Genomic DNA, 16,059 nt, shown 5'->3' with positions numbered 1-16,059 from the left:
TACAATGTATGGAAGCAGATCCTTCGATTACTGTTACCGAAAGTTGAAGACAGTTTAATATTGCTCATTACATAATCATTATTAAAGATGCAGTGAATGACTTAAGACCATCAACTATAAATGCAGGCTGGAAATTCTTATCCACATCCCAGCATTGCCGAGCAAAGAAGCCGAGTCACTAACATTTTACAAGTTATGCATCAAATACATATAGAAGGTTTTAAAGATCTTCAGTTATTCAGATCTTTAGATTTTGAAGAAGTTTTAGCTAGTGACACAAAGCACTAATGACAATGAAGTCACAGAAATGAAACTCGTTGAAATTTTGGAAAGCAATATAAATAATGAATGAAATAATGAAGATGGTACTTCTCAAGAATTGGCTGGAAAATCAACTACGTCTTTAAGTTTAAACAAAATAAATAAGAGTTTGTTATCTGCTCATCAACTGCAGGATTTATATTGTATTGGGCGTTTTACTGGAACGAAGTATGAAGTTTAGTAATGGTTTAGAGAGTTTACTATAACCATATAAAGAAGCGCAGAGAGACGTTAAGAAAATAATTAAACAGCCAACAATCCTTTCATTTTAAAAATATAAACTTTGTTTTCTTACATTTATATTTTCTACGTACATATAACTTTGTGGCTTGCGTACTATAGATTTTTTTAAAATTATTTTGTGTTTTTATCAGCAGCTATATATTAGTGAAAATAATTTTTATATTTACGTACATACGTACATAGATTTTGTGTCATTAATGAATAGAAAAAATCTTTTCGCCTTTTAACACGTACATGTAAGGATTCCTCGTCAACCGCAGTTTCACTAACCGCTGCTATCCTTCCTAGATCCAGAATGCATTTTAATTATTGTAGTACCGACTTATATATACTAATGAACTAATAATTTAACGTCTAAACGTTATAAAAAGCTAAACATAGCTACTGTTCCCTACGCAAAGAACCTTGAAAATGGCGCCCAAAACAAATAAACCAATGAAATGCACAAATGAAGTAAACCAATCAGGTACCGTCGCGGTTCTTATGAATTTTTTTGGCCTGAAACCGTGATACGGTCGGGGAGACCTGCAGGAATAAGCGAGTTGGACTCGTTATGTGGAGACAGTCTTTGAGCCTATCAGCTGATCCTATAACCCTAACTGGCAGGCAAGGACATGGCGTCGTTATCACACCATGCAGCTCGCGGTACCTGAGTTAATCGCTCGTCAGGGAAGGTCGAGACAATTTGAAGTTAAAGCACGACGGCGGTGTCGGCTGTGATAGAATAAGGCCACGAAGAGCCTAATGAGTTATTGGCCTAAAATATCGGCCAGCTCGGTAATATATCTATTGTCCGAGAGGCGAAGAGTGGAGAAATATCTGGAGTAGAGCTCGGATATAAAATCATGAACTTGGGGGCGTTTGTTTCTCTATGAATTTGATTATTCCTGACGAACCAGGGGGCAAACACTTCTGAAGAACCAGCATCTTGTACAGGAGAGATTTTATTGAGAGAGGAAGCCTGCTGGCCCGGTTGATGAGCGGGAACAGCAAATTGACAATACCTTGACCTTTCTGGAGGGAACTATGAATCTAGAGGTTCCAACTAAATTTTCGACCAAACACAAGACTGAGTTAGGTGGCGAAATGCTCGGTGCAGAACGCTTCTTGTGGAAGAAGATGGCCTCAGTTTTCAGTGGGTTGACCTACAACTTCCAGAAATGTAACCACTGGACCGTATCGAGTTGTTTTTAGACTATACATATATGTGCGGTGCCCTTGAAGAAGCAAAGTAAGCAGGTTCGTCTGTGTAAAAAGCTGCCCTAACTTGTGGTCTCCTAGGGATATCTAAAAGAAAAATGTTAAATAAAGCGGGTATCAGTGGAAATGTTATTTATGTTTATGGAAAACTATCGTGAATAAAAGAAAAAACAAGGTATTGAAATAGAACAATTTTATTGGACAATAGAAAACATATAAAATAATTTTCAGAGGTATTCGAGAATTTAATCTCTAAAAGAATGAACCATAAAAAATGTGATCAAAATATACAAGTTTTAATAAGCACCAATAAAAGTAATATAAAATCTTAATTTTAGTTTGTTTCGTTTGGTTAAGTCTTCTCACATTTATAAAATAATTCCGATATATTATCACACAATGTCTTTTTAAAAATTGAAAAGTATAGTAAATAGGGGAATTATAATAATTTCAGTATTAATAGCAATATTTCTCTCTAAAATATCTTTAAACATCTTTTTACTACTTAATTACTTCAAGGTAGAATTGGAAATATCAAAAGTTTAGTACTGATCCAGAGTTATTTCAACAAAGTTTTTGGGTTTTTTTTTCGACTAGAAGAGATATTTGATAACATATATCTGTAGTTCATAATCTAAATTTCCCTAACATTAAAAAGCGAAATGCGTCTAATGCATTATACAAATAACCGTAAAATTATATAAAAGAAATATGGATATATTTATTAGCCTATTTTAAAATTAATTTTCATATTATTTTAGCTAAAATATAGTAAATGCTATAACAGTGTACTTTATATTCTTTGAAATTCATTTATCACAAAACTCATTTTAGACTAAACTAAATTGTAAAATTGTAAAAAACGATAATATATAAAGATATATGATGTTTCATGTTTTCATAATCAAGCCATTTTTTAATTGCTATCTGAATATATGGAATAGAAATATAATGATTATTTAGATGCCTTAAATTAACAAGCACATATCAAAGCAAAACCTCATTTAAATACCGATCAGATCCTTAAATCATTTATGCGATAATATACAAGGTGTCTTATATTATGACCTATAAATTGATATGAATGTTAAATCTAATATACATAAAATACATGTACTTGTTATAGAAAATCGTATAAACCAAGTAGAACTAGACAAAAAAACCTGTCTATTCTTTACTATGTTTCATAAAAAAACACCCTGTATATATTTCATCTTGATAAGTATTCGTGATTCGTGAGGAAATCAATTACAAGTTCAGCGTGTTCAGTAATTGTTGCGCTTTGCTCGTCAGCATCTTATTGACATCGTTTGCTTTCTGATTACTTTTACACATGGTAATGTAGGGTTCATAATTTTGAATTTCGTTCAATATCTCACAATCATCATTAGTTATTTCGATATTCTCTTCCATCATGACCCCCTCTATTTGGTAGGTTTTTTCGCTTTTTTGCAATTTGTATATTTCGGTGTCGATCTGGCACGTATCAAAATCCGCCGATTGAGACTTGCTAAACTTCTGTGGGAAAATCATTTGAAGCTGATCTAACGTAAAAGTCGACGCCGCATGCGTTAAAATATCTGAAAGGAAAACAAATCTTAATCAAACAATCAATATTTATAACAATCTTAATATTTTTCATAATTTGAATAATTTGTGGAATCTAGTTTATAACCCTACTATTATACATAATGGGAATACAAATTAAGTTCTCGTTTTAAGAGATACTGCTTCTATGAATTTCTGAAAACTCAAATGTCAACTCTCAAACGTTTGGTGGACAAATTCGAAACAATCGGTTCAGTAAACAATCAGCCAACTATAAGTATACTAAAGAAACGCCATTCCAAAGCTCGCCGCTATTCGATACAATAATTTCCGACCTTTCATAGATTTCAGTTTGACAAATTTTGCGCCAGAGCTTCGGTCAGAACTTGTGGAATTCAACTGATAATCGACGTTGTTCGTTGATTGCGATTTGGATCGTTTGCACTTCCGTTTGTTAAAAACGACGCGAACTATGAGGTTTATTAACATGTCAACAAAAGTTACTGTTTGGTACGGATTTTGTGCGGGCGACCTCATTGGTCCGCATTTTGTTAAATACAACGTTAGGGATGCCAAAACATCGTTAATACTTCACACCCGACAAAGCATTTTCATGAAATTTGTATAATACTTTATTTGGAAAGATCTGAAACTGAAACGTGAATAATGGTGATTGGTAATAGACTAAAAATTTTCAGAACATTTCAAATAAAAACTCACAAAATGTCAAAACTTTAAAAGAAACTATATAAGATTTCCCAAAGAGAAACATGTCTAAAATTTAAATAACAATGAAAAGTAAATAAACTATGCTGTATATCAAAAGCGTCGTCAGCTCAGCTATGTCTTAGTGGGTTTAATTGGGCTGATTTGGTTCTGCAACGTGATAATCTTTAACGATAAACGTATGAAAACATATATGGAAACAACATTTAAATTAAGTTTTATGAAGATTCCCAAAAATGAGATAATCCTAAAATAATCTCAAAAGACTTCTTCAGACAAGAATATTGACTAAAATATGGAAAAATAGTAGTCAAATTGAACATAAAATAACAAAAAAACTTATTCAAAATCCTAAATAATCACAAAACCTAGAACAATCAATATTATAAATAAATAATTACCTCGAAGAATTTTTCTATGGAAAAAACAAATTCTTCTTAAACTATCTTTTTGTGATAATTTTAATATTTTCCATTGGAGAGTCGCAATTAAAAATTTCCATTCTTCCCCGCGTGTAAATCGATCCTGAAAACACTTTTTTGTTTGTTGTGTAATATGTTATAAACCATGCTATAATACCTTCGCAAAATGTAGCAGACATTGTGGACATACATCAATTAATAACAACACTGCATCATTGATCCCAATAGTTATAGATTTTAAACTATCACTACCTCTCAGATTCTCATTCACAGCCAAAAAACCATTTACCTTAAAATACACATTATAATTTGGTTAATTTATCACACTTAATACACTTACCTCTACAACAACTTGTTTTGGGACAACTTTGCTACATAATAGGGCTTGTAATTTTTTCAACACTATATCAGCCTCTACATTATCTTGATACGTTATTTTTGGCACATATCCTTCAATACACACCTCATAGAGCTTTGAGGTGATTTCAATTTGGAAAGGAGGCATTTTGTCAAGATACTCGTACCGTAATTCAGAAAACAAAAAATCTCCTTTGGGTTTCTTTAATTTCTCATTGAAATAGGTTTTATAGATTCGGTTGTACTGGAGTTTTTCTTGGTCTCGGTCCTTTTCGATTTCGTCTAAATTGGATGTCGTATTATCGGCTGAATCAATCAATTTTGAACTACGATATTTAAATTAAACAATAAGAAAACCTTAAATTCATGAATTTATTATAAATACTTATTAGTTCCCTGATGTTTCTTCTCATTGTCTTTCTTTAGTTGAAGAATTTGTAGCTGAGACAAGTAAGATCTAACCAACAATTTCATGGCATCAGTAGCTCCTTTTTCGTAAATTATTTTAGCGACGTCAATATTTTCAGGTTTTGAAAAGTAACGGGTAAAGAATAATTCCAATGTTTTTTGTAAAACTAAACTGGCAAAATTACTGTCATTACCAATAGTTGATGGTAAATACTCTAGAAAAACCTTTTAAACAAGTTATTAATGCTACACATTTGAATTGTAATCAAAAAATAAAAACTATACCTTAATCATTTTGCTTAAATTAATTGCCTTTTTATCCATCATTAAGGTAACAAATATGTCTGACAGTATTTCAGGACATATGGAAATCAATAATACAGTTAATTCGGAAAAGCTAATTGTCCCCTTTTGAACTTTAGTAGTATTGTTCTGTGTCACATACGTTGTTTCAAAAAGCAGGTCCCAATTATCTAACAGTAAGCTTATTATATTATCCTGGGTTATTTTTAGTATGTACTCTTCAGCCTTTGGTACGTTACATTTTTGTATATACAGGATACATAAAGCTAAATATTTCTCAGAATAACTTGTCGGCCTATCAAAAATAAAAAAAATTACAATTATTTCCAAAAATAAGCATTCCAAAATACTCTTACTCTAAGCACTGCTCCAATAATATAGTTATAAGTTTGTCAGTTGAGTATTCTCTTAAGATCCTGCTCTTCAGAATCAAACTGGGCAAGTCGCTGAATCCCTGGTTTTCAAGCAGTTCCAGCATAGCTTCAGAAAAATTGTTTCTGGAATTTGACCCAAAATATCTATCAGCATCGAAACTAGTTTTTATCTCTAACAATGTATGCTTTAAATAGTGCATTAAACCTTTTGTAGTCTAGAAAATAAAAAATAATATATAAAATGTATATTAAAAAATATAATAATTAGTACCGGTTTGTGGCATTGTTCTTGTAATGACTTAACCCGCTTTAAAACATTCAAGGGATTTACACCAGCCATCTTGTAATATGGTACTGCTAACACATAACTCTCTTCATTGTTGCACCTTAAAACAAAAAGATAAGATTCTTGTCCTTTAATTAAATATCAACACATTATTTACATAATGTAATGATCTCCCAATAAAGCACATGACAATTTATAAGTTTCAACTATGTCTCCATATGTATTCCTCTTTTCCAAAATTAGTTTTACCATTGAATCTTCTGTAATTGACCATTTTTTTAACATCAGCGCCATTCTTAATATCATGTGGGCTTCACTGATTAAATGACAGTAAGTTTGGGCTGACGTAAATCGATGAACATTAGCTACTATTGAAATATCATTAAATATCACTTTTGGGCATGGTAATTCCAAACTATAAAGTGTTAAGAATGAAGCGGTAGAACTAAAACACAAATTGTTAAAACATATTTCAACATCGCTTATATTTTAATCATACCTGCCGCTTGAACTAACAGAGTGTGCCGGTGAACTGTCAGCATTAGCGAGCAAAATTAAATAATTTTCTGACAACAAAAGACGCTCGACGCCCAAAAATGGTCTTAAGCCAACCAAGCAAATTGAATCATCAATCGATGGAAAAGCCTATAAAAAATAATCCACATTTTTAATACCATGTGAAATAGTTAATTTAAAAGGGTTTACAACAATAACTAATATTACTCACAATTTGCTTTGAATCAATATTATCAAAATTTCTACAGAGCTGATGCCCTATTCTTAAGGTGTATGACTCCAAACCTGTTTCAGTTAAAGCGTGTAAGAAATAGTCTTCCATAATTATTTTAAATACTGGTGCTGTAAAGGGATAAACTGCAATACAACAATCCTTATCCAGACCATTATCTGAAAAAAAAACAATGAACTTTTTTTATTTGAATATTAAATTACTGTTACCTGAATCTCCAAAAGAGTATAAATAACCTTCTTGCTGCGTCGCTATCATAAAGGCAACTCCATTCAAACATTTTCTATATGAACTTTGCATTTCTGAATTTCCCCACTCTGAATTGCCATTTAATTGTTGATCGATATACAAAGGTTTCAAAACCATACTTTTAAATTCTTCAGAAACCTGCCTTTGATTATTTTCTATTAGTATGGGAACTAATTTTAATTGAATCAGATCTTGTAATTTATAACCCTGGATTTTGTTCTGATAAAAGCAAATAAACTTCAATAACTTAAACAAAGTTCAAATGTACTCACTACCTCCAATGATGAGCTTGATTTTATAACAGCATTTAAATCTTTATCAGTAAATGTGAAGGGACTATGCTTATGCACTAGACTATTCTCCTTTACAATACTTGGTAAATTTACAGTTATCTTGTGTTTTTTTGTTTTTTCTTCCATTTTCAGCTGTTTGAAATCAATAGTTTCATCATTAGAATCTGAAAAATATATAAAAATGCATACAATATATGTACAACAACAGATGAACTTACAAAGGAAAGTGAAATCATTCTCCGTATTTCTTCTATTTAATCCACTGTTGTTTTCAATGACATCATTAGTTGTTAAAACTCTAAAAACATGCAAAGTATCTCGACCTACTGCGGCAATATAATTTTCACACATTTGTATTTCAAATGGGACAAATGTCAGCTCTATTAAAAAAGGCAACTCCTCAAAATCAGCAAATTTTAACTTTGAGATATCATGAGTTTTAATTTGAAATTTGAAAATATTGATTAAATGACTCGAAAGAATTGCTAAATTTCCTGATACCTACAATAATAATAGTAAATTCTAATTCATATTTGTACTGAATATAAATATTACCTGACAGCAAGCTATAGCATTGGGATTTCTTTTCACGGGTATCTCTATCATTTCTAGATTACCAACTTCTGACTGATTAGTAGTTGGAGTTACTCTGCCCGCTATTCTTGCCCTCATAGGTTGAACCTAAATGAAAATATTAAAACAAAGTTCTGAAAGTTACTTGCAATTAACATACCATTCCACATTCTGATGACCCCAAACTCACATTGCTGGATGTCATTTTGGATTGTTGTAAAGTAGCAACACTATCCCAGTTTATATATACCCTAACAAAGTTTGTCTCTCGGTTTTGTCGGTTAAATTTGGTTTCTAGTGAACCTATATAATCTCCTAAAATTAAGTTTTTGTATAAATATTTCTTATGTTAATAATTATTATATTATGGTTTACCATTAAGACAATGCACAATTTGTATAGCTTCATCCACAGTTGGGAAACTGAATAAAACTTCAGATTCACTCATTAGATCTCTAACTTCAATACAATTACTTGTTAGGGCTGACAACAATCTGTTTGGAGGAGCAACAGCAGAAGCTGTTGGTTGCTCTATAGTTTGTACATTTTGACTTGCAAAATGGTGAACAGATATAACCCGAACCATTTTGATGAGATTATCTAAAAAACAATTATTCCTAATATTAACATTTTCTAAATTAATATCTATATTAGAATTTAAAATGATTTATGCTTACCTTACTGTATTACTGAAAAATAATTACTGTTTATTTCAGCAACTCTCAGGATTGAACTGACCACTCCTTAATAAAACATTATTCTGAAGCATGGAAAAGAATAATTAATCAACATATGCCTAAAAAGTTTAGGTGTGCTCTAACCTAATTATGTTTTGCCTGGTTTTAATAAATAAAGCGTATACCCAGGACCTGCCCTATATTCAAACAAAAATATTGATTTATCGAAATGTAACTTGATTCTTTACTTATTCGCGGTAGACCTATCACTTAATATAATTTGCACATTAGTACAATTCAGTAAATAAATTAAAAGTAGCCCAATGTTACACTATTTAAAATAATTTAGATGGATATATTTTTAAAAGTTTTTTGTTTGTAATTAGTAAAAATGTCAAAATCAGCTGTTTTAAACTCAGGAATTTCAAATACATGCGTTACACTTATACGGGTATGTTACAAAAGTTCCAATTTTTCCTTTCTTTTTTGTTTACTTGCATCTGAAAGCTCATTAGGGATATGTTATTGTATATTTGGGAGAAATGCCATATTAATTTAAACGCAATTGTCTTGTGTATTGTTGTTTTATTAAAAACGTCTGACTAAACATTGAAAAATTTAGCAAGAATACAAAAGGGTACTAACTATAAATATGTTTAGAACCATTGCCTTCCTATACTAGACATATTCAATTCAATGAATCTTGAAAGCTTAGTATAATTATTGTTATTCAGTTAAAAGGAAACTGTTTAAAGTTATACATCAATACTTAGTAGGCTGCTGAACAGAACTTAAAAATATATCTTATATCTAATTTTTCGAAAAATTAGCGAAATTCAACCATCAGTTTATCTAACACTCAGATGATATATTTTATTATCTATCTATATATATATATATATATATATATATATATGTATATATTTATATAATATGTACCATTGACATTTCTTAGAAATAATTTACCATATTTATATTTCATTTCAAATAATTAAAACAAAAAATAAAAGAAAATACAATTCAAAATATATGTATTAATATGTAATATTTTCTATTACAGAACGTTCAATAAAATAACAAATTAAAAAAAAATAACATAAAAGTCGTACAAAAAAGATTACATCACAATTAAATGGTGACAATATTTATTTTATATACAATAAAAATAATTTTTATTTAAATATTTTTATATATACATTATACAGAGTGAGCTAAATCATCAATGTCTCAGGAATATATTAACCATTTTAAATATTGATTTAAAATTTTTTTCAAATAATTGTCCAATATCTCTGCAGTAACATGGTACCCTGGATGTATCAATTATTACTATTATTATCAATATATATATTCCAACTTTTTCTTTCTATTTTATGTTAAATAAATATTCAATGGAATACCAAAACCCCTTTTCATAAATGTAGTAAATATTATACCAAAAACCATAACAATTTTATTTAACAATGTTTTATAAAAATGTACAGCTATGTATATAAGACGTCTACTATCATAAGAAAAATTATTTGAATTGGTGTAATACAATTGGAATTTCTTAAATTTTAAGAATAATAATTTATAAACTATTCTTAATAATACTTTCAAATGTAAGATATATCTAAGACAGTAGACATCCTTGAGCAAACCTACTTATAACAAAAATGATACCTATAAATTAGCAAGTTATTATTAATTATAAGACTCAAATTTTTCGAAAATACACATTTCCCTGCAAGCTACTTGCAACAAAAATGTATATAAAGACTAGAAATGATATATTGCTCAAGTGTTTTGCTCAGAATAAACTTAACACATTCAGTAAACACCACAAAATGGGACGAGGGCTTTGAAACAATGAAACCTGCTAAATGATGTGTAAAAACAGAGTATGAACATAAGGTTTTTGTGCTGAAAATTTTTAACAATTGTAACATTTACAAAATTTATCTCTATATATTACGAAGGTGGTTTAAAAATTTAGCATGTATTATTTTATAGAGATACTTGCTAACCATTTTAAAAACATTTAACATCAGTAGATATAGTGTGTAGTATTATAAAGATTAAAGCTGCCAAAATAAAACAATCCTTTAAACTTGAGCTATATTTGCTGAAGAACAATGTGCATTTTTGTGCAGATGATTGAGGCCATTTTTTCAAAACCTACTATATTGAGAAACCCTTCGAAGCTCGTTTGATAATTGCAACAATGAACACCATCCTATAACTATACCCTCACTTTAAATTAACACCTTTAATAGAATAGTAGGTACAATGGAAAGTCTAAGCTTTAGACGTATTTTGTTATATAATGGAATACGTGCCATTGTTACAATAAAAGAACAACTTACACTAGTCATTACACTTATTCTATCGATTTGAACATGAAGTCGATGAATCTTCTAGCATATTGTTCTGGGTCACATGTACTAATACCATCTACATTCGATCCATATTTGACAGTCTTAGCTGCTTTCGCCGCCTGTTTCTTCACTCCATAATGGGTCAGTACATCTATTATGGCAACAAAGTATATCTCCTTAACAGGAGCTGTATCACTAGAAGGAATGGCATAAATATCGAGCTCAGGGATAATACCACCTAAAAAAATACAACTTTTTATAAACATTATCTCTATACGTTTTAATGGTTATTTATATCTTCTAATATCCAAATTTCCCTTTAATTTCACTCAAAATGATAACGTAGATCAGTCTATAAATATATACAGACAGTAATAGATCTTTTTACAACTAAGTGTATACTGTTCAAGTTTACATAAGTTCTCGTCATTAAAATATAAAAATCAAGAATGTTTTGTGTAATATATCGTGATAAAACAAGATATAGCATTCAAATAATATCAAAAATTGGCCAATTTTATATTTACGAAACAACTACCATCAATGAATACAATACATTAAAATATAATAGTATGAAACATAATCATATTTATAAACTGACTTGATATGTTAGTAACAAAATTGTGGTTAATCATTAAGCAATGTTGAGCAGTATTAAGCGTTGTTTCAAGTTAATAGAAGCACGCATTCATACATAATTGCTGGAGACAAAAAGCGACATATGAACAAATTACTCACGTTACGGACCTCTGATCTGTGCAATATTTTTTTATCATTGATTATAATGAACTAAATTAATAACAGGAAATAATTTTAGCATATTCCTGCATATTTCGGGGAATGGGTAATTTTCTGATATTATCAGTATCTATAACAAGAATTGTTTTTAGTATATTTTCTACCATATTACTGAAAAACAGCACTGTTATTCTTAATAAAAACTATTAGTTAAATAGCAGAGTTAATATAATAAAAATATTTATGTACAGTAATACATTGTTGGACAAAAATATTAACATAATTTTTATTTGACATCTGTGTATTTTAACGTTCAGTCAATATATATATATATATATATATATATATATATTTGTAATCATAAGCAAGGGTATTGCTCAATAGACTGTAGAATAGTAATACAATAGGTGGCAACCAGAGAGTGGAACCAGTTAATGTTAAAAAGAAAGTTAAAAAAATAAGAAGTTAAAAAGTCCCACCAAAGCCCATCAGCTTCCTTCATACATCATAAAACAGATTGGTTAATTCTGTTGTGCTGTAGCTTTAATGCGGATTGAGATAAACTTAAATTAATTATAGTTTTTTCTTAATATATGAATAAAATTGTGGAATTTTAGTTTTTGCCGAGTTAAGAAAGTTGTGTAGTGTTTGAGGTAAATAGAACACAGAGAAGATAATTTTATCAAATCTGCATGTTTGGTCAGACCTATGTAAGACCCCGGTTAAATTCCATCGAAAACTTACAATTTAATTAAGATTGCCAACTATACTTTGTACATTACTAACATATCCTACTATATTTTTGATACACATATTTTATATATAGCATAAGTATGCGAAAGTGACGATTTGCATTCACAATCAATAAGACTCAAAGAGATAAAAAAAATTTCAGAGTAAAATATTGATTTAAATATTTAAATATATATTAGATTATTCATATATAATTATTGCATAAAAATCATTGTCATTTTTGTCCACCAACGTGTTTCTCAATAACTGGTTTAATATAATACAGATATATTGTGGTTATTTATTATGCAACTTTATACCAATATAATTTGAAAAATATACCAGACCCATTTTAGTTTGTGTTCAATTTACTTTATTACTTACACAAAAGGTCATACGATTTCTGCAAAGATTTGATATGACGTATTTTTACAATAAAAAACATTATAAAAGGCACTAAAATTGTTATAAACATATAGATCAAAATATTGGCAAACAGTAAATCAATAAAAAATACATAATGGAATAAAACATGAACATATAACTCATGACAACATAAAGTATAACAAAATAGCTAAATGACATTCAATAGCTTTACTAAATTTCCATTCAAAAGAAGTATGTTATAACGAGAAATATTATAACAAATTTAGAATATATAGCTATATATATATTTAGTTATAAATAGTAATATGGCATGATTAATGGATACATTCAACTTGGTGAATTTTTACTATTTCTACCTTACACCATTTAATGTTATATTTAAGAAATGATTCAAGGTAACATTAAAACATCCAATACTATCAAGCTTGTTAACAGTATATAATTTTTAATACAGCTGTTATATATTAACAGAATAAGATGATCTAATTTTTTTAACAGTACTCAATTTTACTTTCTTACATGCATAAAAAATTAAAAGATAAATTCATTTTAAGGCTTGTTTTCAACAATTTTCTATGTTCAGTAATTTTTAATGAAATCATAGATATAGATACAGTTTTAAGCATCTTTTGTTCATGCAAAGAGAATTTTTAAATTATCTGTTAGTGATCAATTGCGTTAAAGCCAATAGCGCCTAAAAAGCAACTTATAAATAATATATAAATCTCACGCTTCTCACCTGAAACAGTGCTTATGTACTGGTAAATTTTATTAAATTTACCTTCATACTGAAGACTACTTTGTTCCCGTAAATACTGTGGCACTGTGTTGGGTGAATCCGGCGGTGTGTTGAAGCCTATTTGTCCTCGATTTTCTAATCCAGAACCAGATTCGCTTTCGTCAGAATCCTGGGGGTTTTCGGCTTCTAGTTCGCGCTGGCGTTGCAATTCTTGTTCACCCCTCTCCACTTCATGGATTCCTAGAAATTAAGTTAAAAACATTAAATATGCTGTCTATATTCTTGACGTTTCAAGTTACCCAACAAAAGACTGTAATCCATCAAATGTAACTTTGTTAGGAAATCAACATCAGCTGTTAATGTCTCCATTAATTTAGACTTTGCTTCATCGCCAATATAGACCTAAATCGAAAATAAAAAGTAATAAAAAATAACCGTATTCATTGAAAACATTTACCTTCATTTGTTCATTGACAAAGTCATTATCTTTTAATGTAGGTAGCTCTTTTTCTCTTTCTTTTTCTGAAGCTTCTCTATCAACTGTTGAACCTGAAAAGTTGAAGCAATAATAATGAGAGAGGTGTATCTTTTTCAAATAATTATGGGGCAGTATAGATTATAATATTTATGTACCTTTTAAATCAAATTTTCTGTGGATGCCCAAATGGTTTGAGAAAACATTTCGCATCACTACAATGTAATGCTCACCATTATCGACAGTCAGTCTATACATTCCTAGGTACTGGGGCAATAAAGTTTTTCCATGTCTCTCGACAATATACTACAAAAATAAAAAACTTATGTATGTAGAAAATAAACAAACAAATAATTATGAATCATAATATGCTTAATTTATAACACTCATATTTTCTTATTATCTCAAAAACACATTCAAAAAATATAAACAATCCCTTAAATAACCTTAAATACAAATTTTATAATATTATTGGAGCATTATTACATAGTATATAGCTAAACCATACATTACTATAAACAATTTATTTTACAAAAATAAAATAAACTTACTGGATGATAATGTTTAAGAAAACTGTGCATCCTCTCTACCTCCTCTGATGTTAGGGTCTTAATAATAAAAATCTTGTCATAGCTCTGATAGAATTTAGCTCCACTTTTTCCAGCAGAATCATCAGGCAGTGGCTGTGATCTAAAAACAATTTTTTCTACATTTTGAGAAATACATATCAGCACTCATCAGTAGCAAGAAAAAATATACTGCAATATTAAATGGGTTTAATCATTATTGAAATTATGAGTCACTTTTATCATTTATTTCATAAATCTAATAATAGATGTTAAGCAAAATGATAATCAATTTTTAATTCAATAGATTTTGATCTATAAAAACTAAACCAAATTTAGAATCCACTACAGAAATAAATGTTATCATGATTTCTTATCAGCTTTTAACCTACCTTGTTAGAGATTCTTTATAGTCTAGATCATCAATCCCAAATCTTTCTCTAATATTCCTGAATACCATAGGACAATATTCTTTCACTTTAAAATGGGATGGCATATTCTCTCTAAAATAATTTAACCGTTAAAATGCCGCCAACATTTCTTCTAAGAAAATAACATACTTATTAAATAAATGATTATCAATTTTAATTTTTGAATATGCTCTGAAGTCATCTGGAAGGAGCATTACTGGTATTGTAACATGCATTAATTCATTGATCTGGAAAGATAAATATATAAAATACCTCTACTTTAATATGATACTACTTTTATATATATTTTATATACTTTTACTATGAATACAATACAAATTTAAACAAATTGAAATTTACTTCAAATATTCATTTGAGTATAAAAATAAGAGTTGAAATACTTACAGTGTGGTTAATACCCCACATAAAAACACTTAAAAATGGTTCATTAGCTCTAAACAATTTTACTTTTTGGTGTTTTACTCGAAAATGTTTCTTTTTTAATTTTGATTGTCCACTGGAACTCATATTGACAGTTTAATTTTCCAATTACACAATTTCAATACGTTTTAAGGTCCTCACAACTATGCCATTTTAGTAAAACAGTAATCTAAACTCTAACTGACATTTCTACTATGTAAATCACTTGAATTATCGTTTGTTTATCACTGACAAAGTTATTTCCAAAATTCGCAAGCAAATTTAGGAAACACACCTTCATTGATTAGCTCTCGGACATCATCGACCGGTCTCGAATTCAAACGAATAGAATGCAGAAAAACTATTTAAAATTTTGTAGCTGAACTTGAAATAGATTATTATAGCTAAATTAATTTTATCATATTGTTAAACAAAATAGAATATATATTCCAAAATCTTGTTAATTTATAAAGAAGCACTTTTTAAATTTTATAATATCGACCA

The 16,059-nt window shown here is 29.2% G+C and overlaps 2 protein-coding genes across 6 annotated transcripts; both read right to left on the bottom strand.

Annotated features, from left to right (window-relative positions):
* Positions 1–1,942: 1,942 nt before the first annotated feature.
* Positions 1,943–9,175, bottom strand: LOC143194058 (uncharacterized). The gene is made up of 19 exons (XM_076400614.1): positions 8,873–9,175; positions 8,729–8,811; positions 8,427–8,651; positions 8,212–8,366; positions 8,034–8,159; positions 7,697–7,979; positions 7,461–7,642; positions 7,146–7,404; positions 6,916–7,094; positions 6,688–6,833; positions 6,346–6,633; positions 6,174–6,288; positions 5,885–6,117; positions 5,511–5,823; positions 5,203–5,450; positions 4,801–5,143; positions 4,618–4,749; positions 4,440–4,563; positions 1,943–3,344 (listed from the first exon to the last, which is right to left on the bottom strand). The coding sequence occupies exons 3-19, from the start codon at positions 8,635–8,637 to the stop codon at positions 3,013–3,015; spliced, it is 3,669 nt and encodes a 1,222-aa protein (XP_076256729.1). The 5' UTR covers positions 8,638–8,651; positions 8,729–8,811; positions 8,873–9,175; the 3' UTR covers positions 1,943–3,012.
* A 121-nt stretch (positions 9,176–9,296) lies between these two features.
* PIP4K (Phosphatidylinositol 5-phosphate 4-kinase) lies at positions 9,297–15,888 on the bottom strand. Of its 5 annotated transcripts, none has more exons than XR_013005173.1 (10): positions 15,541–15,882; positions 15,286–15,383; positions 15,118–15,228; positions 14,711–14,849; positions 14,318–14,465; positions 14,142–14,233; positions 13,984–14,086; positions 13,685–13,924; positions 11,827–11,956; positions 9,297–11,326 (listed from the first exon to the last, which is right to left on the bottom strand). XR_013005173.1 is itself a non-coding variant. In XM_076400615.1 (9 exons), the coding sequence occupies exons 1-9, from the start codon at positions 15,661–15,663 to the stop codon at positions 11,091–11,093; spliced, it is 1,290 nt and encodes a 429-aa protein (XP_076256730.1). In that variant the 5' UTR covers positions 15,664–15,888; the 3' UTR covers positions 9,297–11,090. The 5 variants fall into 5 exon arrangements, 3 of the variants coding, with proteins under 3 accessions (XP_076256730.1, XP_076256731.1, XP_076256732.1); XR_013005174.1 differs by having other exon boundaries at positions 13,727–13,924; XM_076400615.1 differs by lacking the exon at positions 11,827–11,956 and having other exon boundaries at positions 15,541–15,888.
* Between the last annotated feature and the right edge of the window lie 171 nt (positions 15,889–16,059).

Source organism: Rhynchophorus ferrugineus, unplaced genomic scaffold (genome assembly GCF_030347505.1).
Source record: "Rhynchophorus ferrugineus isolate W39M unplaced genomic scaffold, kcgeb_rfMv2 rfM3, whole genome shotgun sequence".
Lineage (NCBI taxonomy): Eukaryota > Metazoa > Arthropoda > Insecta > Coleoptera > Curculionidae > Rhynchophorus > Rhynchophorus ferrugineus.
This window is presented reverse-complemented; position numbering and strand designations above follow the sequence as displayed.